Consider the following 27,021-nt stretch of genomic DNA (forward strand, 5'->3'; position numbering starts at 1 on the left):
CTGGATTGGAGTTTGGTATTTTTCAGAATATAATTTAAACTGATTGGCTGATTTGAATCTGTTGTTTCCAGTCAACCAGCTACCCTATCTATCCTAGTAGCGGGAGCACGTTACACTGTATCTTTTTTTTCAGAACACTTGGTGCTGTCAGGTAGTTTTGCCAGCTTTTAACTCTTAAAAGGTACAATACACCCACATCTTCATAACACCTCCCCCCTTACAAAAACAAGAACCATCATAATGAATAGATAGCTTTATTTTTCCTCATTTTTAACACATTACCCTAACATACAAATTACTTGAACATAAGTTCACCTTAATGACTTCCCATATACCTATATATATAAAACATCAAATAAATACAAATCTCATCTAAACTCTATCTGTTAAATCAGCGATCACGCACCTGTGATTACATTCTTATAACCCACAACATGTACAGGTTTTAAATTAATAGTCAGTAATGTAAGACTCCAAAGAAATAGTCTCATATTCTTGTCTTTAAAGCATTCTAAATATGTATGCAGATTGTGATCCATGTACACAAATGTCTCCAACACATTGTTTGCGACATACACATCAAAATGTTGTAAGGCCATTACCAAACTCAATAATGCCTTTTTGATTGTGGAGTATTCCTCTGGTGAATGTTGATCTTCTTTGAGAAGTTAATTAACTGGCAGTTCAATGCCATCCTCATCTTCCTGGAAGAGTATGGCTCCAACTTCAATGTCACTTGCATCAGTGGTGACTTTAAAAGGTTTTGAAAAGTTTCGTGTAGCTAAAATTGATTTAGTGATTAATATTGACTTCAGATGGTCGAATGCCTCCTGGCATTGTTCTGTCCACCAGAACTTTGTGTTCTTCTTCAGCAAATTGGTTAACACTACCACTATACTGCTGAAGTTTGGAGACCTAAGAATCAAAGCACTTCTTTCTTCAAGGTTGGTCGTAGAAGTTCATCGATAGCCCTTGAATTTGGGTTCCGTGGGGTCAACCTTCCATGACCCAAGAACATCACCTCTGCTTTTGCAAATTCTGTTTTATTTAGGTTTATCAGCAGTTTTGCTTCTTGTAGTCATTCAAAGAGCTCTGCCAACTGTACCACGTGATCTTTCCAGGACTTACGAAAGATCACTACATTATCCAAATTGACTGCACAGTTTGTTAACCCAGCCACAACTCCATTCATGAGTCTTTGGAATGTGGCGGGTGCATTCATCATTCCAAAAGGGTATTACTTTAAACTGAGAGAGCCCATTTGGGGTTACAAATGCAGAAATTTCTTTTGCTGTCTCTGATAAAGGTACCTGCTAGTAACCATGCATTAAGTCCAACTTGGTGATGTAACTGGCTTGTCCGAATTTCTCGATACAATCCTTCAATCTCGGAATTGGATATGAGTTCGAAAATGTAACGGCGTTGACCTTCCAATAATCCACGCAGAATCGTTGAGTCCCATCCAGTTTGGGAATTAAGATGATCGGCGAACTCCACTTGCTCTGGCTTGGTCCTCAAGCATGGCCTCCACCTCCATCTGGACCCGTCTGGCTTTGAAAGGATTAAGCTTGGGGAGTTGTCAAGTTCAAATTCTCTCTATTTTTATCACTCTCTTTCTCTCTCCATTTCCTCTCTCTCTCTCTCTTTGCTCAGCTGAGAACTTCCTCCCTTTTTCCTCTCCTCTCTCTCTCTCTTCATTTCTTCTCTCTTTTTTTGTACCTTAGCCTGAGTCCTTCGTAGCTCCAGGTATTTCATGCGCTATCCATAACACCTCCTGTCTGTAAGTTGCAGGCAACACAATCTGGTGCACTTTGACCCATTCCTCCTCTGCATTAACCTGCCCTGATCTGCATTTCCGCCTTAGGATTCTGTCTTTCAGGTAATAACCCTCTGAAATATTCTCTGCCTCTTTTTCAGAGTACACATCCACATATATATCTTTTATTGTCTTGTCTTGCTGTTGCAAGTCCCTTAGCCTTTCAGGACAAAACACCTCTGTCTGACCCTCTGCCTGTTCAAGTTTTTACTGCACCATTACATCAAACAGGGTATCTGTTAACTGAACTTCAATTCCTTCATCTTTCTCTTGACTTTTTACTTCATGCTGTGACTTATAATAGTGGGATCTGATTATCACACAGTTTGTGAAAATATCGGGATATTTCTGTTTTAACTCCTCAGTTTCTTGGTCTTCCTTGGGCTTCTCCACAACAAGGGGTGTCACTCCCACTTTGGATCCTGCCAAATCATTCCCAAGAACCACCTGAATTCCTGGAACTGACAATCTGTCAATCACTCCCACTGTAACTTCCCCAGTCATGAGTTGGCACTCCAACCTAATCTTACATCAGGAAAATATAAATTTCTGTCCATCTACCCCACAAATTACCACACTCTCAGGTAACAGCTCAGATAGAGTGCATATTTGCTCATCTTTTATTATCAGCAACTGGTTAGATCCAGTATCTCTCAAAATTATAACTTCTTTTCCTTTTTTCCCCTGTTCTTTCTGAGTAAACTTTACCCACAGAGGCAAATTCTTTGTAGAGAGAAGGTATTAACTCCATATCCAGCCCCTGCCAAAGCTGTGCACTCTCCTGCAGCTCCTCAGCTCTTCTTGGGGTCTCTTCTACTACTGTCACTAATGCCAGTGGCTTATCGTCTTTTATCACATCTTTTCCCACAGTGCCTTTAACGTCCAGCACTGTGTCTTTACATGCCTCACCTCCCGGCATTGAAAACACCTTTTCCCAATGCTCTTCGAAAACCACTGGCACTGTAATTTTCTATGTCCTACTCCATTACAGTGAAAACACCAAAAGCCTTTTCACCTCCTTTCCACCCTCTTCAGCTTCTTTTTTATCCAGTGGTAAATTCTGACCAGTGCTCTCTACACTTGATTTAGTAGTATATGATCTCTCTTTCTCCCAACTTCTTTCCCTCACAGGACAAAATTCTGGTTGGAAGCTTGTCTTATGTACCAACATGTACGCATCTGCTCATTCTACTGCCCTTCTCACGTCTTTTAACTTTCTGTTCCTCCACGTGAATTCTTACCATCTCTGGAAATGAGTTTTTAAACTCCTCCAGCAGAATAATCTCTCTTAGAGCCTCAAAGGCCTTATCTATTTTTAAAGCACACACCCATCGATCAAAATGTTTAATTCTTTCAAATTCAACATAAGTTTGACTTGGTTCCTTCTTTGTGTTTCTGAACCGCTGTCTACATGCTTCTGGTACCAGTTCATAAGCACTTAAAATAGTGCTCTACATAATCTCTTGATCCGCTCACCTAACAATGCAGCAAGTACCTCACTAGCTCTGCCTACCAGTTTGTTCTGAACTAGCATTACCCATAAATCCTCAGACCACTCCATCTGCCTAGCCAATTTTCAAACGAAATAAAGAAGGCTTCAACATTTTTCTCATCAAAATGTGGCAAAGTTTTGACATATTTATATATATCACTATATTCTCTTTTAATCTCCATTCTGTTAACTTTCTTTGCTGACTAAGTCGCAACTTCTCAAGTTCAAATTCTCTCTATTTTTGTCACTCTCTTTCTCTCTCCATTTCCTCTCTCACTCTTTGCTCAGCTGAGAACTTCCTCCCTTTTTCCTCTCTTTCTCTCTTCCTTTCTTCTCTCTCTCTTTGTTCAGCCAAGAGCCTTCTCTCTCTTTGTTTATCTTCTAACTTAATTTTCCTCAATTGTAATTTATGTTTTTCTACCTCGACCGCACTTCTCTGTTTCTCTGACACACCTAAATGTTTGAGTAATTTCCTTACAATTTCAGCTTTACCTTTGTCCTTGGTTAAACCCAAACCTAACTTATTTGCTAATTCTAAAAGTATGGCCTTGTTCCTTCTTTCTAAACTTTCTGGGCAAATTTGACAATCATCTTCAAATCCCAGAACTTCTTTAGCAATTTTAAGAGCCATTTTTCTCACTTTTAATTTACTCAACCACAAGTCACTTAAAATAAACAAGTTGCTTCACCTACGTTATATTTAAAGATCTAGGACACTAACCTGCAAATGTTTAAATCTGCTGGGGTTTTTTGTACCCCAAAATCTATTCAAATCTGTTGAAAACAGTTCAAGTCATGGAGCCAAGCCCCCAGAATGTTACAACATGGGGTAAGCTCTCCTGCATACTGTAAACAAGCAACACAGAAAAGATTTATCCCAATCTGTGAAACATCGAGAGGCCAAGAATTATTTAAAGTAAAAATTAACAATTTTATTTCTTAAAGTATAACATAGAATAATTAATAACTATTTACAACGCAATTCTAACCTATCTTTTACCTTCCCTTTTATAATACCAGTCCGATAAAACTCTTGATTATGATTTACAAAACAAAACTTGTTTTCTCAAAATCAAGCAGCTGAAGTCTATATGCACATCTCCCGCTGTGCCCTCACTCATCTTATGTCACCTCTTCAAAAAACTCAGTCAAGTTAGTGAGATGTGATTTCCCATGCAAAAAGCCATATTGACTATCCCTAATCAGGCCTTACCTTTCCAAAAGCATGTCAATACTATCGCTCAGAATCCCCTCCAACAACATACACACCACTGACGTAAGCTCACCAGTCAAAACTTCCCTAACTTTTACTTACATTTTTTCCTAAATAACGGCACCCTATTAGCCAGCTTCCAGTCTTCTGGCACCTCATCCACGGCTGTCAATAATACAAATATCTCAGCAAGGGGCCCAGCAATCTCTTCCCTAGCCTGCCACATAGTTCTGGGAAATACCTGATCAGGTCCTGGGGATTTATGTTTTACAACCTCCAAACCTCCTCTTCTGCAATATCAACGCTTTTCAAGATATCAAATTTTATTCCCAAAGAATCTCAGTTCCATGTCCTTCTCTACAGTAAATACTGACATGGAATATTCGCATAGTATTTCATCCACCTCCTCCTGTGGTTCCACAAATAGACAGCCACATTGATCTTTTAGGGTCCCTATTCTCTCTCTAGTTACTCTTTTGCCCTTAATGTACTTATACAATTTCTTTGGATTCTCCATGACTCTAATTACAAAAGTGTCTCATGACTCAACTTTGCCCTCTTAAGTATACGCCAAGTGCCCTTTTACTCCTCTAAAGATTCACTCGATCCCAGTTGTTTATGCATGGTATTTGTCTTTTTTTTTAACAAGAGCCCCAATTTCTTGTCATCCAGCATTCCCAACACCTACCAGCCTTGCCTGTCACATTAACAGGAACACATTGTCTCGGAACACTTGTTATCTCATTTTTAAAGGCCTCCCACTTCTCAAATTTCCCTTCATATGCAAATAGCCTCAGTGGCACAATGGGGAAGAATTGCCTTAGGAGCTCTCAACATTGACTCCAGACCCCATGAAGTCTAGTATTAAATCAAAGATGGGAAATGAAACCTCTTTCTAATTATGAACTACTGGCCTCCTTCAGCCAATGAATCAGTTCTCTTCCATATTGAATTTCAATTTGAAGAACGACTAATGGTGACAAGGGTACAGACTGTACTATAGCTGGAGAACTTCAATATCTATTACCTTAAGTGGCTCAACTGCATTATAATTGACCAAGCTGATTAGGTTCTAAAGTTAATAGCCACCAGACCTGGGTCTGTGACAGATGGTGAGGGAACCAATAAGAGGGAAAAACCAACTTAATCTTGTCATCACCAATCTACCTTTGCATATACGTCTGTCCATGACAATACTGGGAGCAGTCACCACACAGCAGTTGTAGACACTTTTTTCTGGACCAGGCCAGATTCGCTCATAATATTTGAAGTAGCCCAGACTTTAAGAGTCATAGAGTTAGAGAGATATACAGCATGGAAATAGACCCTTCAGTGCAACTCGTTCATGCTAACCAGATATCCTTGGCCTAATCTTGTCCCATTTTCCAACACTTGGGACTAAATTATCCCTCTAAACCCTTCCTATTCATATACTATACAGATACCTATCTGATATGTCTCAATTAAGTTTCCTCTCAACCTTCTTCTCTCTAACAAAAACAGCCTCAAGTCCCTCAGCCTTTCCTCATAAGACCTTCCCTCCATACCAGGCAACATCCTAGTAAATCTCCTCTGAACCCTTTCCAAAGCTTTCACATCCTTCCTATAATGCGGTGACCAGAACTGTATGTGATACTCCAAATGTGGCCGCAGCAGTTTTGTACAGCTGCAGCATGATCTCATGGTTCTGAAACTCAATCCCTCTACCAACAAAACCTAATACACCTTATTTCTTCTAAACAACCCTATCAATCAGGGTGGCAACTTCCAAGCATCAATGTACCGGGACATCTAGATCTCTCTGCTCATTTACACGACCAAGAATCTTACCATTCTCCCAGTACTCTGCATTCCTGTTGCTCCTTTCCAAAGTGAATCACCTCACGCTTTTCTGCATTAAACTTAATTTGCTACCCCTCAGCCCATCACTGCAGTGTATCTATGTCTCTTTGTAACCTACAACATCCTTCGTCACTATTTGCAGCTCTACCGACCTTAGTGTCATCTGCAAATTTACGAACCCATCCTTCTATACCCTCATCTAAGTCACTTATAAAAATGACAAACAGCAGTGAACCCAAAACAGATCCTTGCGGTATACCACTAGTAACTGAACTCCAGGATGAATATTTCCCATCAACCACCACCTTTTATATTCTTTCAGCTAGCCAATTTCTGATCCAAACCACTAAGTCACCCTCAATCCCATGCCTCCGTATTTTGTGCAATAGCCTACCATGGGGAATCTTATCAAACACCTTACTGAAATCTATTTACACCATATCAACCACTTTACCCTTATCCACCAGTTTGGTCACCTTCTCAAAGAAATTAATAAGGTTTGTGAAGGAATGACCTACCCTTCACAAAACTGTGTTGACTATCCCTAATCAACTTATTCCTTTCTAGATGATTATAAATCGTCTCTCTTACAACCCTTTCCAATACTTTACCCATAACCGAAGGAAGGCCCATAGGTCTATAATTACCAGGGTTGTCTGTACTCTCCTTTTGAACAAGGGAACAACATTTGCTATCCTCCAGCCTTCTGGCATTATTTCTGTGGACAATGACGACATAAAGATCAAAGCCAAAGGCTGAGCAATCCTGTCCCTGGCTTCCCAGAGAATCCTAGGATAAATCCCATCAGGTCCAGAAATTTTTAAACTTGCCAGAATTGCTAACACCTCCTCCTTATGCACCTCAATTTCATCTGGTCAAGTAGCCTGTATCTCTGTATTCTCCTTGACCACAATGTCTTTTTCTCATGTGAATACTGATGAAAAGTATTCATTTAGTGCTTCCCCTATCTCCTTTTTGCCAGTTGTTTTAATCGGGTTAGATGGATATTTCAGGAGTGATGCAGCTGGTCAAGCCACTTAATTTTAAACAGAACAGAATTTATTCACAAGATTACTGAATGAAACACAAACAAAAGAGAACAGAACACTGAATAACAACCTATCCGAAACCCAACATATTATCCCAACTTAATGATGCTGTTCCAAAAACTTGCAACAATCCCTATAAACACCCATTGGCAAAAAAAGGATAAATCAAACATGGGGTCTTACAAGAGACAGAAATGACAGAGAGATACTCAGCACGGAACACCTTCTTCCATGTAGCTGTTTCTTGGACCAACAGCCTCTCTGGGGAGAAACTCTATGCTACTTTCTCCCCACCCCCACCTTCCTCTAGCTTATCTCTCCACGCTTCAGGCTCACTGCCTTTATTCCTGATGAAGGGCTTTTGCCCAAAACGTCAATTTCGAAGGTCCTTGGATGCTACCTGAACTGCTGTGCTCTTCCAGCACCACTAATCCATAAACCAGAGAAAAGCTGAGCTGGGAGAACTGTCCACTCCCCTTTTATTGTACAAGTGTTTCTTTTGAAAGCTTGAAAGCCTTTTGCCTGAAGCAGTATCTGTTAGCAATAATCAAACTAGCCCTAAAACCTCCCAAGCCAGACTTTGCAGAATCGTCGCTTTTACGACCTCTCTTAAAAAAAGCCACAGACAGCAAAATCTTGCTAAAGGACCATCATTACCACACAGTTCCATCTTCACCTTAACAATATTCACCATATTAATTATGTGACATTACCACCATGCTAAATGGATCAAATTTCAAATAGAATCACGACTCAAAAAACGGCATCCATGAGATCCTGATTTTTGCATTATGTCTCATGGTCATTATAATAGTATGCCATTAACAGATAGCATCATTATGTCATAGTCTGTGACCTGAGGTTATAAAGGTCTCATACTCCATCTTATCTTGGATCATTTAAAGAATGATACTCTATTGGAGAAATGCTGTTTTGTTGTAACTGATTAGCATAAGTTTGGTCCAGATACTTACATGCCTGAGGAATGCAATGTTAGTCAGAATAGTTGGGTGTAATAAATGTTTGTTGGAATCTTCAAACCCATAATATCTATGCCCTGTTTCCTTTGTTACTGATAATAACACAAGCATTGCTCATCAGATAAAACAGCCTGTTGAAAACAAACTCACAACCATTGCACCAACGTCTTGGTGCCAGACATTTGGAGATTAATAGATAGAAGAGACTTAAGACAAAGGGAGAGCTTCTCACCCTTAAGCAGGATCAGTTTATGTGAGCACTGACAGCTGTACAGATCCGTAGACATGGCATTATTCACCAAAAAAATGGCACTTGCCTTTTGCTGGAATGTAAATTTTTAAAGATAAAAAAAATCCTAAGGTTGCCTTAAATCACTTTGAAAAAGTTTGAATTGTACTCTTGGGCTGGGGCATAAAGTGTTTGCAATGCAGCTCAGAATCCTGGAAGGCTAAATGCTCTGTTCCCGACAGTTCATATAAAAGTAACAGACTCATTGCTACCTCCTTGTTATTAAGGCCCAAGCAGTTTCAAGTTACATGGACAGAAAGTCAGGGTCATGTGATGCAATACAAAATGTTAAACCAGTTGCAAGGATAGTAGAAACATCATTATGGAATGGACATCAATGACTGGTTCAGTAATTTGAAACTGCTCCATTTTATGTATCAAACAATAAATGATCACAAGAAAATAGAAAATAGCTCTTTATATCTAGTTTCTTAAATAGCAAATTTAGAATTAAAGCAATCAGTTTCCAATATGACAAAACTTAGAAGGTTCTTGAAGACCAGCTTAAGGTAAGAGCAAACTCAGGGTTAACAGACTCCTTCAACTCTTGTCATAAAGACAATATCTTAAGAACCAACTAATCAATTTGTCACAGATGACATAAGATGTCAAAACACAGAGCATGATTTTTCTAAACAGGAACTGCCAGTAAGGCTACAACAATTAAAGATTTTCAGCAAGGAATAAAAGAGCCATACCATTAATGCATTACGTGAGGATAGACACAAGTATGAAGCCAAAGTGTCAGGCCAACAACAAGTCATGTATTAAGTACAGTCAACACTATTTCTGTGGTCAGTAAAGCATACTAAACCTACAATATCTGAAAAAGATGTGGTTTATTGCACCTACCCAAAAGCTCTCCATCTTTTTCTAACATCTGTAAATCGTGTGGTTCCAAGGGGAATTGGGCATGCATGTGCAGGAAATCAGGCTCCAAAGACCAAAACAGACACCAGAACAAAACATGGGTAACCAATACCACAACACTAGCAGCAAGGGAAGCATTAAGAAGAAGCACAAATAGGTGAAAGGCAAATTTTGGAAGATGATTGAGTTTTCTAGATTGATATCCTCACACACACCAAGTCATTGGTCTAAGAAATCAGAAGCTTTTACAACCACTAATACATGTCTTGAAAAGGCTAATATCAATGAATCCTGAAAGACATGCCCAGCTATATTTTGTCCACAAAAAGAATAAAGGGCAAATCCAATCCAATTAATTACTGCTCCATCAATCATTAACAAAGTTGATGAAAGGGGTTATTGACAGTGGTATTTAATCAATAATATATTTTTTGAAGCTCAATTGGATTCTGCCAGGGCCACTTAGCTCGTAATCTCATTACAGCATTGGTCCAAGCATAGACAAACAGCAAAACTGCAGAGGTAAACTGAGATTTAGGCCTGTTGATATCAACATAGTATTTAACTGAGTGTGGCATAAAGGAGCTTTTGCAAAATTGAAGTCAATGGAAATCAGGGGAATAACTGTCCATTGTTCGGAGTCATACCTGGAAGAAAGAAAAATGGTTGTGGTTGTTGAAGATCATGCATCTTGGTCCTGAGCTGTCACTACAGGAGTCCCTCAGGGTCCAAAGTCCAACTATCTTCAGCTGCTTCATCACTGACCTTCTCCCCATCATAAGGTCAGAAGTGGGGATGTTCACTGGTAATTGCACAATGCTCAGCACCACTTGTAACTCCTCAGGTGCTAAAGTATTCCCATGTCATATGCAGCAAGAATAGGTCAAATCGTGCTTTGAGCTGATAAGTGACAAGTAATATGCATGCTAGAAAATTGCCAGGCAATGAGGATCTCAAAAAGAGATATTTCCAAACATCTCTGATTCACATTCAAAGACATTAAGATCACTGAATCCCCCACTGTCAACACTGTGATACTTAACAGTGAGTAGAAACTAAATTGTACTTTAACATAAACGCTGTGGGCACAAGAACAGGTCAGGGGGAGGGATTCTGAGGCAAGTTGCTCACCTCATAATTCATCAAAGTATTTCCATCATCTACAAGGCTCAAGTCAGAAGCGTGATTGAACAATTTCCACTTGCTTGGCTGAACCTCTAAGAGCACTCAAGGAGCTCAACACCATTCAGGACAAAGCTGTATGTTTGATTGGCACCCCACCCACTAACTTACATTTTCAATCCTTATACCACTGACACACTGGGTTGCATCAACAAGATGTGGGAGCAGCTCACCACAGTTCCTTCAACAGCATACTCCAAATGTGTAACCTCTCCCATTGAAAGGCAAGGACAGCTGACCTAGGAGAAAAAGGAGCCATTCGGCCTTTGAGTCTCCTTTGCATAAGACTGTGGCTGATCTGACATTCCTTTAGCATTCTTTTCTGCCTTATCGCTATCATCCTTGATTCCCTTGCTGATTAAAATCTGTCTATCTCAGCCTTGAATATCTGACTGAATTAGCCTCTACAGCCCTCTGCACTAACTAATTCCAAAGATTCATAACCTCAGAGATAAAAAAATCCCATCTCATTTTTACCTTAAATGGGTGACCCCTTACTCTGAGATAATGCCTTCAGGTCCGAGATTCTCCCACAAGGGGAATTAACCACGTTCCTCTTAAAAATAATATTTGACTCTACTGTTCTTCCTGCCAAAGTGAATAACCTTGTACTTTCCCACATTATATTCCATCTGTGAAGATTTTGCCCATTCACTCAAGTTGTATATATCCAGTGACAAAAACTATTGCTTTAAGAGGTGTATTTTATCCTTTATGTTTGAAGAGGGATCTTAAGACAGAGATGTCAAGCTATCTATTCAAAGCCAATAACAGCTTGAGAGATCTTGCATTTTTTTAAATGTTTAATTTATCGGAGCAACATGAATGGGTGGAGTCAGGCTCCCTCAGAACAAGGATTTTAGTTTAGCTTTCAGTAGTTGTTGGGGTTGAAGTTGGCCGTGAAAGCTATACATCCCTCCTGGCCACAGCAAAAAGCTCGAGTTCTCTGTCCCTGCTTCCAGAATTACATGTGAGTCATTCTGTTTTACAGAATTTACCTTTGCCAAGGATGTGGTTATGGGATGTTATTATATTGGAACAGTGACTGTTTAGGAGTTAAATAATTTATTATTCCATTAAGTTTTCTGATGGAGTTAAAGTTATGCCAGTTCCTCCTCTTTTGTTTATATTTTAACTTGATGTAAGCATAAAGTGTGTTTTGCTTAAAGGTGAGTGTTGAAACCATACAGTCATAGAAATATACAGTAAAGAAACAGACTCTTTGGTTCAACTTGTCCATGGCAACCGATATTCGAACCTAATCTAGTCCCATTTGCCAGTATTTGGCCCATATCCCTCTAAACCCTTCCAGTTTGTATAACTATCCAGATGCCTTTTAAATGTTGTAATTGTACTAGCCTCCATCACTTCCACTGGCAACTCATTCCATACACACACCACCCTCTGTGTGATAAAGTTGCCCCTCAGGTCCCTGTTAAATTTTTCCCCTCACTTCCTAAACCTGTGCCCTCTAGTTCTGGACTCCCCCATCCCAGGGAATAGACCTTGTCTATTTACCCTATCCATGCCCCTCATGATTTTATAGACCTCTATAAGGTCACCCCTCAGCCTCTGATGCTCCAGGGAAAACAGTCCCAGCCTATTCAGCCTCTCCCTATAGCTCAAATCCTCCAACCCTGGCAACATCCTTGTAAATCTTTTCTGAGCCCTTTCAAGTTTCACAACATCCTTCTGATAGGAAGGAGACCAGAACTGCACGTAATATTCCAAAAGTGGCCGAACCAATGTCCTGCACAGCTGCAACATGACCTTCCAACTCCTGTATTCAACACTCTGACCAATAAAGGAAAGCATACCAAACGCCTTTTTCACTATACTATCTACCTGCGATTCCACTTTTAAGGAAATATGAACCTGCATTCCAAGATCTCTTTGTTCAGCAACACTCCCCAGGACCTTGCCAATTAAGTGTATAAGTCCTGCTATGATTTGCTTTTCCAAAATGCAGCACCTCACATTTATCTGAATTAAACTTCATCCGCCACTCCTCAGCCCATTGATCCATCTGATCAAGATCCCATTGTACTCTGAGGTAACCTTCTTTGCTGTGCACTCTATCTCCAATTTTGGTGTCACCTGCAAATTTATTGACTATACCTCCTATGTTCACATCCAAGTCATTGATGTAAATGACTAAAAGCAGTGGACCCCACACTGATCCTTGTGGACTATAGACTGTAGGTAAATAGATGTGATGCTGGACAAACACAGCAGGCCAGGCAGCCTCCGAGGAGCAGGAGAATCGACGTTTCGGGCATAAGCCCTTCTTCAGGAATGAGGCTGGTGTGCCAAGCGGGCTGAGATAAAAGGTAGGGGGGAGCGAATTTGGGGGAGGGGTGCTGGGAATATGATAGGTGGAAGGAGGACAGGGTGAGGGTGATAGGCCGGAGAGGGGGTGGGGCGGAGAGGTCAGGAAGAAGATTGCAGGTCAAGAGTGCGATGCTGAATCCGAGGGTTGGGACTGAGATAAGGTGGGGGCAAGGGAAATTAGGAAGCTGGAGAAATCTACATTCATCCTGTGTAGTTGGAGGGTTCCTAGGCGGAAGATGAGTTGCTCTTCCTCCAGGCGTCGTGTGGCCAGGGTCTGGCAATGGAGGAGGTCAAGGACCTGCATGTCATTGGTGGAGTGAGAGGCAGAGTTAAAGTGTTCAGCCACGGGGCAGTTGGGTTGGTTGGAGTGGGTGTCCCAGAGGTGTTCCCTGAAACATTCCGCAAGTAGGTGGCCTGTCTCCCCAATGTAGAGGCGACCACATCGGGTGCAGCGGATACAGTAAATGTTGTGTGTGGAGGTGCAGGTGAATTTGTGACGGATATAGGAGGATCCATTGGGGCCTTGGACGGAGGTGAGGGGGGAGGTGTGGACACAAATTTTGCACTTCTTGCGGTTGCAGGGGAAGGTGCCAGGAGTGGAGGTTGGGTTGGTGGGGGGGTATGGACTTGACGAGGGAGTCGCGGAGGGAGTGGTTTCTCCTGTTGTGAAACTTGAAAGGGTTCAGAAAAGATTTACAAGGATGTTGCCAGGATTGGAGGATCTGAGCTACAGGGAGAGGCTGAACAGGCTGGGGCTGTTTTCCCTGGAGCGTCGGAGGCTGACGGGTGACCTTATAGAGGTTTACAAAATTATGAGGGGCATAGGTAGGATAAATAGACAAAGTCTTTTCCCTGGGGTCGGGGAGTCCAGAACTAGAGGGCATAGGTTTAGGGTGAGAGGAGAAAGATATAAAAGAGACCTAAGGGGCAATGTTTTGACGCAGACGGTGGGACATGTATGGAATGAGCTGCCAGAGGATGTGGTGGAGGCTGGTACAATTGCAACATTTAAGAGGCATTTGGATGGGTATATGAATAGGAAGGGTTTGGAGGGATATGGGCTGGGTGCTGGCAGGTGGGACCCGATTGGGTTGGGATATCTGGTCGGCATGGACGGGTTGGACCAATGGGTCTGTTTCCATGCTGTACATCTCTATGACTCTATATATCGCTGCTGAGACTCGTGAAAAATTTTCTTAAATCTTTGCCATTGTTCTTTAACTGTTTTTTCTTCTAAACTCCATTCCTGCTCACTCTGCCCTAAACCGTTCGTAATTACTCATATTAAGTTTATCACATTTGTCCCTGACCTAAGTTTTTCACCCACAAACTGAATGCTAATTTCTACCATATACTGTAGGCAATCTTTCACCTGAAATAATTTATTAAAACTGCCCCATTACACAATAGCAGATCTAAAATAGCCTGATCCATAGTTGGGCGGGGGGGGGGGGGGGGCGGGGTGGGGGCGGGGAGTGAGGACTGCAGATGCTGGAGATCAGAGCTGAAAATGTGTTGCTGGAAAGGTGCAGAAGGTCAGGCAGCATCCAAGGAGCAGGAGAATCGATGTTTTCGATTCTCCTGCTCCTTGGATGCTGCCTGACCTGCTGTGCCTTTCCAGTGATCCATAATTGGGTCTACAATACACTGTTCTTGGAAATATCCTGAATACTTTATACGAATTCTTCTTTTTGGATACCTTTGCCAATTTAATTTTTCCAAACCTCAAAGTCATGTATGATTAACGTGCTGCCATTTTTACATACTCTTATTATTTCCTAATGTATTCTCTGTCTTACAGAGTAGCTACTGTTAGAGGACACGTAAACTACACCCACCAGTGTCTTTATTCCCTTATATTACCTTCTTCCACCCATAGATTCTTCATCATTCAATCCTGGATAATTTGTTTGTACTGATCTTGCTATTATTCCATGTTACACTACCATAGTTACCCACCACCCTTCCTTTTGTCACATACTCTTGATTATTTAGCTCCCACCTTTGATCCACTTATAACCATATAATTGGACCACTACTTGCAATCTTCCCTTCAAGCTAAAGCCATCCTAATTTAAGATTATGCTTCTATTTCTTCATTGTCACTGGGTCAAAATTGTGAAATTCTCTTCTGAATGGGATTGTGCATGTATCTGGCACCCAAACCTCTACCCATTCCCACGCCTCCAACCATTTGGAACTGCAGCAGTTCAAGTAGGCAATGTATAAGGAAAATAATCAATGGACAATAAATGTTGAACCAGTGATGCTCCAATCCTCTGAATTAATAATAAAAAGCTACAGTGCGTCCAGAAACAAATACTGATTAATTACTTTGCAATGTTAACATGTTGCTTTCAAACAACTCATGCAAACATCAGCTTGAAGTTATTTCCTTAATTATGCAATGACATTTTGGGCCCCAAATGTAATTTAAATCTGAGGCCTTCTTAGGAAAACCTTTCTGCCTGACCAATTTAGTGAGAAACATAATTGGCTCTTCTTGTGGATTCCTGGGAGAGGTATCCTAGCATCCAAAATTCTATTTCTGCTTACCTGCCAGCCACCATTCTCTCTTAGGGTTCAGACAGTTAGAATCTCAAAGCACTAAATAGCAGTGACTTAATGTTTTCTAAACCATCTCATCCCTGCCATTGACTCTTGTTGGGTCATACAATTCAGCATAGTTTGAATATCCTACATTTGAATTATCACAAATGGCTAGAATAAAGGAAATCGCACTGGATCTTTTAGAGAGATAGTAACACACTTATACAATAATGGGACAAAAGAGATTGAGAAACAAAGGAACTCACCGATTAAGGACTAATGTTTAATAATAAGGAAATAAAGGACAAGAATGGGGGATAAATATTTAGAAACAGTCACAAGATTATGAAAGAGTTAGTACACAAATCAAAAGATGAAATGAATTGGCTATTTACCACTTGCTGGTGCACTCAGGTAAGAAGAATGAAAAGACTAACTATCATTCAAATAGTGACATGCTTCAAAGAAAATGCAGCACTGAGGGATCTATGTATTTTTGTACATGAGACACATCAACTTAGCATGCAAGGTACTGCAATCACTGAAGAAGTTAGCATGCAAATGCAGCAAGTCATTAATGAGGGAAATGGAATTTGATCTTTTGTTGCTATGGAAATAGAGTTTAAAAATAGTTATCACTGTTATTTGTTATCACTGCAAAGGTTTGGTGAGGCTGCACTTGGAATGTATATTGTGTACAGTTTTTTGCCTTTGCACTTTTGTATTTATCTAACACCTATTGTTAGATAAACTGAAGCTACCATGAGAATGTAACTTAAAAGTAAGTTTGCAAATTTACATATTAAAGAGCCTAAACCAGCATTTCCCATCCTAAAAGATACAAGACGTACTCTAAGCTTGTTTAATATATCATTACAACTCCGTGACATAGTAACCCTTTTGCTATAAATTCTGTCTCTTCTGGTCCTGCTTCACAACCACCTGATGATAATGCTTCCAAATAAACCTGTTGGACTATAACCTGGTGTTGTGTGATTTTTAACTTTATTTATGAAAGTATCTGCTGGCATCAGAGGTGATTCAGATAGATTCTAGGATAAAAGATTGACTTATCAAGAATGGCTAAACCGGTAAGGACTTTATTCATTAAAATATAGAAGAATGAGGGTTGATCTTCTTGCTGAAAACAACGAATGCTAGAGATGACAGCAGGTCAGGCAGCATCCAGGGGGAGAGAGCAAACTAACATTTCAAGTCTAGATGATTTATCAGAGCTGAAGTGCAAGCTAACATTTCGAGTCTAGACGACTCTCCATCAGAGCTGCAGTGGAAACGTACAAGACTTTGAGCATGGTTTGACAGGGTAAATGTTGAGAAGATGTTTTCAGTCAGGGGCTATCTCAAACTAGGGGAGATAGTTGCAGAATAAGGAGACACTCTTTTAAAACTGAGATGTGAAGAAATTTCTTCTCCCAGTAAATATCTTGACTTCGTTATCCCAGAGAGTTGCGGCAGCTAGACTAGTGGATGTACTTAAAGAGAAGGTAGATAGATTTTTATAAGTTCAGTGAATTAATGGCTATGCGGAGCTAGCATGAAAGTGGAATTGAAACATGGGCATATTAGCCCTGATACTAATTAATGGCAGGGGTGAGTTTGATATGTTTAATGGCCTATTCCTGCATAGTCACTTTATATTTAAATGTTTTTGGAGAAACTAGGTTTTGAAGGATCATGGCAAAATTGATTTATTTCGATATCTGTGAAAATACCTGAAGTGGTTTCTTAAAAACAGGTCAGAAAATGCTAATCTGTGGATATTAGAGTCATTTTTAGAACAAGGATTTGCTGCAAACATCTGCTGGGACTGTTTTTGAACAATGAATGGCTTGGAGAGTATGCTCGTATTTTAGGAACTATTGCAATCAAAAATACTGTGAGGAATAGCTGCCCTGCTGATTTCTCCCATTTCTGAAAAGAAAACCCTCTTGTTGAGTTCAGGGTGAAATGCATTTTTTTTTCTGTTAAAACAATTTGGAGGAACTTCTTAATATTAATTGGTGAGGTGAGAGTGACAACCTTTGACATTCGATCGAGAGCGGCATCAAGCAGCACTGGCAAAACTGGAATCAATAGATGTCACAAACTCTGTGCTGGTTGGAGTCATACCTGGTACACACTAAGATGGTAGTGGTTGTTGGAGGCCACCCATCCCAGTCCCAGGACATCTCTGCAGGAGTTGCTCAGGGTAGTGCCCTAGGTTCAGCCATCTTCAACTGCTTAATCAATGGCTTTCCCTTGACCATAAGATCTGAAGTGGGGATGTTTGCCAATGATTGCACAATGTTGAGCACCATTTGCAACTCCTCAAATAGTGAAGCAATCCGTGTTCAAATGCAAAAGTATCTCGACAATATTCAGGCTTTGGTTGATGAGTGGCAAGTAACATTAATACCACACAAATGCCAGGCTATGACCATCACCAATAAGAGACAACCTAATCACTGACCCTTGAAATTCAATGGTGTTACCATCACTAACTCCCCATAATCAACATCCTGTGGATTACCATTGACCAGAAACCCAACTGAACAGTGGCTAAAAGAGTAGGTCGAAGGCTAGGAATAATGCAGTGAGTAATTTTCCTCCTCACTCCCCAAAGTCTGTCCATCATCTACAAGGCACATGTTAGGAGTATGATGGAATACTCCCCACTTGCCTTTGTTGGGTGCAACTTCTACAATATTAAAGAAGCTTGACACTATCCAGGATAAAGCAGGCTGTTTAATTGGCACTACATCCACAAGCATTCATTCCCTCCACCACCGACACTCACCAGCAGCAATATGCACTAAGATGCACAACAGAAATTCACCAAAGGTCCTCAAATAGCACCTTCCAAACCCATGACTACTTCCATCTAGAAGAACAAGAACACCAGTGCCTTCAAGTTTCCCTCCAAGCCAATCACCATCCTGACTTGGAAATACATTGCTGCTCCTTCACTGTTGCTAGTTCAAAATCCTGGAATTTCCTCCCTAATAGCATTGTGGGTCAACCCATAGCAGGTGGACTGCAGCAGTTCCAGAAGATAGCACACTACCACCTTCTCAACTAGGGACAGGCACTAAAGGCTGTCCAGCCAGCGATGCCCACATTCGACAAATGAATAAAAAAACGCGTTTCCTGAACAAGCTGTGTATGAGAGTTTCCAGAGACAACCATGTATGGTTATTTGCTTGATGACATGTGCCAGAACACCAGACTAACAGACTTCATGTAATTTTATGACTCATCTTTTTCTCTTCCAAGGATAAGCACATTGGCCAAAATGTGTTCTTTCTTTTAAAGTCAATCTCTGTAAATAAATCTCTTTTTTCCCTTTTCCTGAAACGTGTGTATACATTTGCACGTGTGCTCTGGGGATACGGAGGCATCACTACATTTCTTCTATATTTCAAACTACATGTAAAGCAAATATTGCATCTTAATTGAATACATTGTTTTGATAACAAACCAGCAATTCTGGTTTGTTAAAAAAAAACTTGGTTGATGATCTGGTTGTTTAAAGCCTAAAATAGGTAAGGTACTTCATTCACCATCTTTGCAACTGGAAAAGCTATTTTCTTTTGTGACCTATGGAGTAGTGGAACTGGAGTAACAGTGCACCCCCTCCAGCTTTAAGATGTAACAATACATAGAATTCTAACTTAATAATTCCAGGTTGTTATATTTGATTTGTGGACCTGGGAGGATTTAACTACAATCTTTTCATATTTCCTTAGGATTAATGTTATCAAGACTCAATTCTGAATGACAAAATAATGAGTACTATGATCATAGTCTATACAGCATTTAAATATACTTTGACAACACTACTTTAACTTTACTTATAATTTTTAAATCCACATATAAAACAAGTGGATATTCAAATAAATATATTATGAAAATTATACTCATAATCCAGTATAATTTCTGAATAGCATAAAGTGCCTTTGTCTAAAGTCTGTAAGGGGAGTTTTCTTACAATTCAAAACTTCTTGTGTCCTACAGGATGACTAGCCCGTATCTGTGTAAGTATATCTATTCAGTTATTGGCTTTTTAAATAAATTGTTTTTATCACTGTGGCTTAAAAGAAGCTGCTATTGTCCATTATGTAGAGCTTTAAGGTCATAAGAACAATTTATTTTTAAGTAAGGTTTATCATTTCTTTTTATAGCTTTCTTTCATTGAATCAATGAGGGTCACCCTGTATACTATCTAGCTTTTTATAGGTATGAGGCTGTCATTCAACAGTGGGGCATACAAAGCATTTTTTGGTTTTCACCTGCACTTTTTGTATAATGTATTTACTATCTTCATGGTAATGATTCAAATGGTGAATGGTGTGTTTTAACTTTTACTTCCAGCATGGTAATTTAATTAATACCTTCCTTTACATACCTGCACTATTCCACCAGCACGAAGACATTCATCTTGATTGAGTTTGCTATCTAGACTAAGTTGGGGGGGTCACAATCTGGTGAGCATGTCATGGCACAGCCCTTAAAGGAAGCAACACCCAAGGTCTCTGACCCCTTCTGTCCCTTAAGCAGATAACAAGCTCCTGTACACAGCCATAACAGACATATTGGAGAGGCAAGGAAAGATGAGGAAGAGCTGCCAGGAGCTCTCAGTAGACAGAACCACAGGCTGGAGGAGCAGCATCACATAAATTAATCAATCAATTCATACAATTTATTGATGGCCTGAATATTTCTAAACACGGTAAAAATTATTACATTTCTTGAGATATAATACATCAGTACCATGTATTGCCCAAATGAAAATTAAATTGTATTCTTGATAATAGTATTAATGCATCTAGAAGTGAAATGTTATCACTTACGATTTCTAGGTTTATCTTCATCCATTCCCTCATCTTCATTCTCTGGATCTATATCTTCAGCTTGGGTAATCCAGTCCAGGTAGCCTTTGAGATCTTCCTCTAACTGTTGTTTCTCCCTTAACTTTTGAAAATCACCTCGAGCTTTGGCCTTCTCCCTTTCTTTGGAAAACTCTCTATTTCCCACAAAACACAGAAGACATGATTTAGGTGACAGAAGCAAATCATGCAATTTATCTCATTGGAACAAATTATGCTGTTGCATAATCTGCATAATTTCCCATATCAATCCCAGCTACTTTATATGACAAACCATACTCAGTTCACAAGCAACACAAATCTAAATAAGTACATAAGAAATTGGAGCAAGCCTGTCCTGCCATTCGACAAGAACATGGCTGACCTGGTCCAGGTTTCAACTCCTCTTTCATACCAATTCAGCACAGTTATCAACTCAATGGTATTTCAAAAATCAATCTACCTCCTCTTTAAATAGTTTTAGTCATCCAGCTTTTACAACTTTCTGTGACAGAAAATTCCAGACATTCATACCCCGTTAGAGGAATTTCCAATGCATCTCAGTTTTAAATAATTTTCCGCTTATTCTGTAAATATGTCCCTTAGATGAAGGTCCCCCATTAGTGGAGCAATTTTCTCAACATTTAACCTATCAAGCCTCATAGAATCTTGGACATTCCAATTAGATCAGCCCCCATTCTTCGAAACTCTAAAGAATACAGGCCTTATATGTTTAGCTGTCCTTAATAGGTCAACCCTTCAACTCGGGAATTAACCTCATGGATCTCTTTTGAACTGATACCAATGCCAGTATATCCTTCCTTAAGTATTAGGACAAAATTTGTACACAGTATTCCAGGTATGATCTCACCAACATCCTGTACAGTTGTAACTAGACTTTCCCCATTTTTAAACACCAACACCCTTGCAAAAAAGGTCAAAATTCCATTTGCCTTGGTATTTACTTGTTTTATCTGCACGCTATGATATAAAAACAAATGAGTGGGCATATTGTGATACGCTATCTGTTTGTTTCTCATGCACAAAAATGCTTATATCCCTCTGTACTGCACTATTTTGAAGTGTCTCTCTATTTAAATAATAGTCTGCCTTTGATTCTTCGTACCAAATACACTTTCCGACATTAAACTCCATCTGTAATGCTTCTAACCACTTTTCAATCTATCTGCATCCCTTGCAGATTGCTTGTGTCTTTATCACAATATACCCTCCCAATTACTTTTATATCATCAGCAAATTTGGATACAGTTCACTTAGCCCTACCCCCGCCCTCTACTCATTCATATGGATAGCAAATAACTTAGGCCCTAAGACTGATCCTTGCGGCACTCCACAAATGATAATGCCAATCAGGAAGAGTCTTATTAATTCAGACTCTTTTCCTTCTGTGTTTTAACCAATCCACATGCCATGTCAATGCATTAACCCAAATACTGTAGGCTCCTGTCTTGTGCAAGAACTTTTTATCTCTCATTCCCTGTTAATCTCTAGTCACTTCCTCCAAGGGTCTTACACTTACATTAGATAATCTATTTTTATATAGAGTAGCCCATGCTGTTTGTTTCTATATTTCTTGTCAACTTACCTTCATAATTAATTTTCTCCCTCTTCATTAGCTTTTTAATCAACTGATGCTAGTTTAAAAAAAAATCTATTTCTCTGGCTTACCATGTTTTCATACCTTTGTTTGCGTTAGTTTTGATTAGATTCTCTCTTTGATCATATTTCTGAACCGTAGATTATTGAGGCCTACTTTTTGAATACATTTTTGCCACATTTCATCTACTTACTTTCCCCTTAGTCATTTTTGTGTTTGCTTTAGACAATTCTTTCTTCATCCCTATTTAATTGCTCTTATTTCAGTTGAGGACATTGGTTTGAAACCCAAGTTGGCCTCTCCCAATCTATTTGAAATTCTACCATATTATGATCACTGTCTCTGGAGGACCTTAAACATAAGATATCTTAATAATTGTACATCATTATATATTGCTAGATCTAAAATAGTATGTTCCCTGGTAGTTTCTGCAATATTTTGCTCAATGAAATCATCCCAGATGTAATCTACAAATTTGTCTTCCAGACATTCCAGACTTCAAAACCCCCTGTCAGAAGAACTTCATTTGCATCTCTGTCTTATATGATTGTCTTCTTATTCTATAACTATATCCCATAAACTGAAATTCCCTGATTAGTGTTATCCTTGCACATTTGATTTGTCCACTCAACATGAGAATGGTCATGTCCTTCTTGTGCACCTCCATTATTTCTTGATTTTCAGTTTGTCCAACAGATAAACCTTCCTTTAGTTATTATGCTGTACAACCTCCACCTCTTCTCTGCTACGAATGTAGTGTTGCCAAAAATGAGAATTTTTTTGTTCTTGTAATGAATAAAATCTAACCTGCAAATGGAGGTGAGCAAGGAAAAACTGGTCATCAAACATCGAATAGCTGTTCCATGATCATTGGCAAGAGGATTCAGTCAATTTATTGACGCAACGTAAGTTACCAGCCCCTAGAAATAGGTCATTTCAACATGTGCTTTGGGGTAGAGGGCAGTTCTTGTCATACACCCTATGTAGGCAAAAACAATGACTGCAGATGCTGGAAACCAGATTCTGGATTAGTGATGCTGGAAAAGCACAACAGTTCAGACAGCATCCGAGCTGTCTGAACTGCTGTGCTTTTCCAGCACCACTAATCCAGGACCCTATGTAGGCAGTAGTCCTTGGTAGATGACTGGGTCTTCTCTAGCTGGTAAATGGATTAGAAGAGGAGAAAGAAGATGTAGGGAAGACTTCCCTAACACTTCAGAATGGGTGAAAGACCTGCTTTCACAACTTTAACAAGACCAACACAATTGCAAAAAGTTTGGAACAAACTGGCCAAAAGCATCTATGTGTGTACTTTGCAGCTGAATGGAAATACAAGGAGTCTAGGGAATAAGTTACAAACTTACAAAGAGAACGTAACAGCTTAAACAGTTAGTTAAGACAGAAGATTAAAGCATATAATGAGGCATGCTACAAATTGAAACAGATAGAAAAATATTGAACAAGACTCTGTGTTATACGCAGAGAATGCAAGATGGCAGGAAAAACAAGAAGATGCAAGGGGTACTCTGGAAGAATTAATTCAACAAAAATGCTTACTGGAAGCATTCCACAGCCCTTGTAATAGCCAAGATATTTTTTAAAAACTTGAGACAGAAATGAGCAGTGATACCTGCATTCGCTGCTGGACGATGAGTGATTGATACATGCTGGAAAAGTAAGTTCAAGAGTGGTTTCCCTGGTGATTTCAGGCATTGTTGGGACAATGTAGTTGAAAACAGTCTCTCCCTTCTTTTGTGCAGTGAAACAGAACTGTCATGTGAAGTTGTAAGAGCCATGCTGAAACTGAACAAGAGGGATATGCAGAAGCTACATCTGATCTGGTAAGACAAAGGACTTCACAATCAGTACAACAGGTTCACAACTGCACACAGATCCCTGTCACCAGCTGAGGCTGTGGCTTTGAGGAAAGAACTGCACATTACAATGGTTATAAGCTCCAACAACCTTCGCTTCATACCAAAATAGGAGATGTTTAGATTCTCATATCCAGAGTTGGGAAGAGATGTTTTTTAAAAAGGTTCTTCTGACAGCCTGCTCTTGAGACGGAAAGAGGAGAATGGAACCTGGATATTATTGCAAAAGGCATCCTGAGAGAATGTCATTGTCACTGGGGAAGATGTTGATTTCTATAAAGAATTAGTTATTATCAAACAATCTCCTAGAAGGAGGAGAAGGGGGATTTAATAATGGGAAATGAGGAAGTGGCTGAGGCGTTGAACAGGTATTTAGTGTCAGTCCTCACAGTGGAAGACACAAATAACATAACAATAATTGATCACAAGGATGCGATGCCAGTTAGTATCCAGAAGTGATCATTATTACGAAAGAGGTAGTGTTGGGAAAGCTAATAGGGCTAAAGGTTGACAAATCTCCTGGGCCTTACAGAATGCATCCCAGGGTAGACGGCATTGTGTCTCAGTGCTTAGCACTGCTGCCTCACATTCTCCTCGTGTCTGTGTGGGTTTCCTCCCACATTTCAAAGATGTGCAGGTTACATGAATTGGCGAAATTGCTTATAGTATGCAGGGATGCGTAGGCTGGGTGTATTAGCTAGGGGAAACGTAGAGTAATAGGATAGCAGAATGGGTCTGGATAGGTTACTCTTTGGAGGGTCAGTGGGGACTTGTTGAGTAAATGGCCTGTTCCCACACTGTAAGGATTCTATGCTTCTATGAGGGTACAAAAAGTGGTGGCGGGGAAATAACAAATGTGCTCATGGTAATTTAAGAAAATTCACTCCATTCTATGGCGATTCCAGCAGATTGGAAGACAGCAAATGTGCTGCCATTGTTTAAAAAAAAAGGAGGCAGACATAAGGCGGATAACTGTAAGCCCGTTAACTTAACTTCTATAGTGGGGAAAATGCTCGAATCTATCATCAAGGAAGGAATAGTGAGACATCTGGATAGAAATTATTTCATCTGGCAGACGCAGCATGAGCTCATAAAAGGCAGATCATGCTTAACTAGTTTACTGGAATTCTTTGAGGACATTATGAGTATGGACAATGGTGAACTAGTGGATGTGATGTATTTGGATTTCCAGATGGCATTCAACAAGGTGCCACTCAATACGCTGCTGCACAGATAAAGATGCAAGGTATTACAAATAATGTATTAGCATGGATAGAGATTGGTGAATTAACATAAATCAAAGAGTGAGAATAAATGGGTTTTTCTGATTGGCAATCAGTGGCTAGTGGTGTGTCTCAGAGATCAGTGTTAGGACTTCAATTGTTTACAATTTACAGAGATGATTTGGAGTTGGGAACCAGACCCACCACCAGGGATATATTTCCCTCCCCATCACTACCTATGTTCTGCAAAGACCATTCCCTCCATGACTTCCTTGTTAGGTCCACACCTACAACCAACCCACCCTTTCTTCCTGACACCTTCCCCTACCACTGCAAGAATTGCAAAACCTGCGCTTACACCTCTCCCCTTACTGCTGTCCAGGGCCCCAAAGGAGTCTTCCACATCAGTCAGAGATTTACCTGCACTTCCACATACGTCATCTGGTGTACCCGTTTCTCCCATTGTGGTCTCCTCTACATTGAGGAGGCAGGACACCTACTTGTGGAACACTTCAGAGAACATTTCTGGGATGCACGCATGAAACAACTCCACTGCCCTGTGGCTGAACACTAACTCCCCCTCCCCTCCGCCAAGGATATGCAGGTCCTGGGCCTCCTCCAATGCCAAACCCTTACCACTGGACGCCTGGAGGAAGGACACCCCATCTTCCACCTTGGGATCCTCCAACCACACGGGATCAATGTGGATTTCACCAGTTTCCTCATTTCCCCTCCCCTCACCTTATCCCAGATCCAACCTTCCAACTCGGCACTGCCCTTTTGACCTGTCCTACTTTTCCATCTTCCTTCCCACCTATCTGCTCCACCTCCTCTCTGACCAATCACCTTCACCCCCAACTCCACTTACCTATCACAGTCTCAGTTACCTTTCCCCCAGCCCCACCCCCTTCCATTTATCTCTCCGTCCCCTTGGGCTACCCCTCATTCCTGATGAAGAGCTTATGCTCGGAACGTCGATTCTCCTGCTCCTCTGATGCTGCCTGACCTGCTGTACTTTTCCAGCACCACACTCTTCGACCAGATCTACTATGTCAAAGTTCACAGATGACACTAAGATGTATGGTAGAGCAAAGTGTGCAAAGGACATTAAGTCTGTAGAGGGATACAGATAGGTTAAGTGAGTGGGCAAGGGTCTGGCAGATGGAGTACAATCTTGGTAAATGTGAGGTCATCACGTTTGGTAAGAATAACAGCAAAATAGACCATTATTTATATGGTGAAAAATTGTAGCATGCTGCTGTGCAGAGGGACCAGGGTGTCCTTGTGCATGAACCACAAAGAGTTGATTTGCAAGTGTAGCAGATAATTAAGAAAGCAAATGGAATATTGTACTTCATTATTAAAGGGGTGGGTTTAAAAAATAATTTAAAATTTAAAATCTTTATTTCAAACAAAAGTCAGTGGAAACAGCCTTAGTGGTTTAATGAGCATCAAAAAGGGAAAAGATTGTTTGGGACGAAACTAATTGATCACCAACGAAATCTGTCAGCCCAACCACATTGCTGAGGCTGTGCCAAATTCAAACACATGTAAATTCTATCATGCCACAATCAACCATCCCTAAAGGTTCCTTCACAACAAGATTGTTAATTAGCCCTCCTTCTTCATTACATAATACTAGATCCAAAATAACATGACTCAATATACTGCTTGGGTAGTTCTAACACACTCTAGAAACTCAACCTCCACAGCTTTAGTGCTTAATTGGTTTATTTGGTCTATTGTGTTGTAAAGGAACCTTTAGGGATGGTTGATTGTGGCATGATAGAATTTACACGTATTTAAAATGAGGTAGGTTATTCTCAA

The 27,021-nt window shown here is 40.2% G+C and overlaps 1 protein-coding gene across 2 annotated transcripts in view; it reads right to left on the reverse strand.

The window, feature by feature from the left end:
- Positions 1–27,021, reverse strand: part of LOC140458133 (voltage-dependent L-type calcium channel subunit alpha-1C-like) — a 703,829-nt gene that overhangs the window by 288,496 nt on the left and 388,312 nt on the right. For both annotated transcript variants that reach the window (XM_072552243.1, XM_072552244.1), the window contains exon 9: positions 20,465–20,637. In XM_072552243.1, the coding sequence (XP_072408344.1) occupies positions 20,465–20,637 (173 nt within the window). The remainder of the gene's footprint in view (positions 1–20,464; positions 20,638–27,021) is intronic.

This window comes from Chiloscyllium punctatum, chromosome 32 (genome assembly GCF_047496795.1).
Source record: "Chiloscyllium punctatum isolate Juve2018m chromosome 32, sChiPun1.3, whole genome shotgun sequence".
Classification (NCBI taxonomy): domain Eukaryota; kingdom Metazoa; phylum Chordata; class Chondrichthyes; order Orectolobiformes; family Hemiscylliidae; genus Chiloscyllium; species Chiloscyllium punctatum.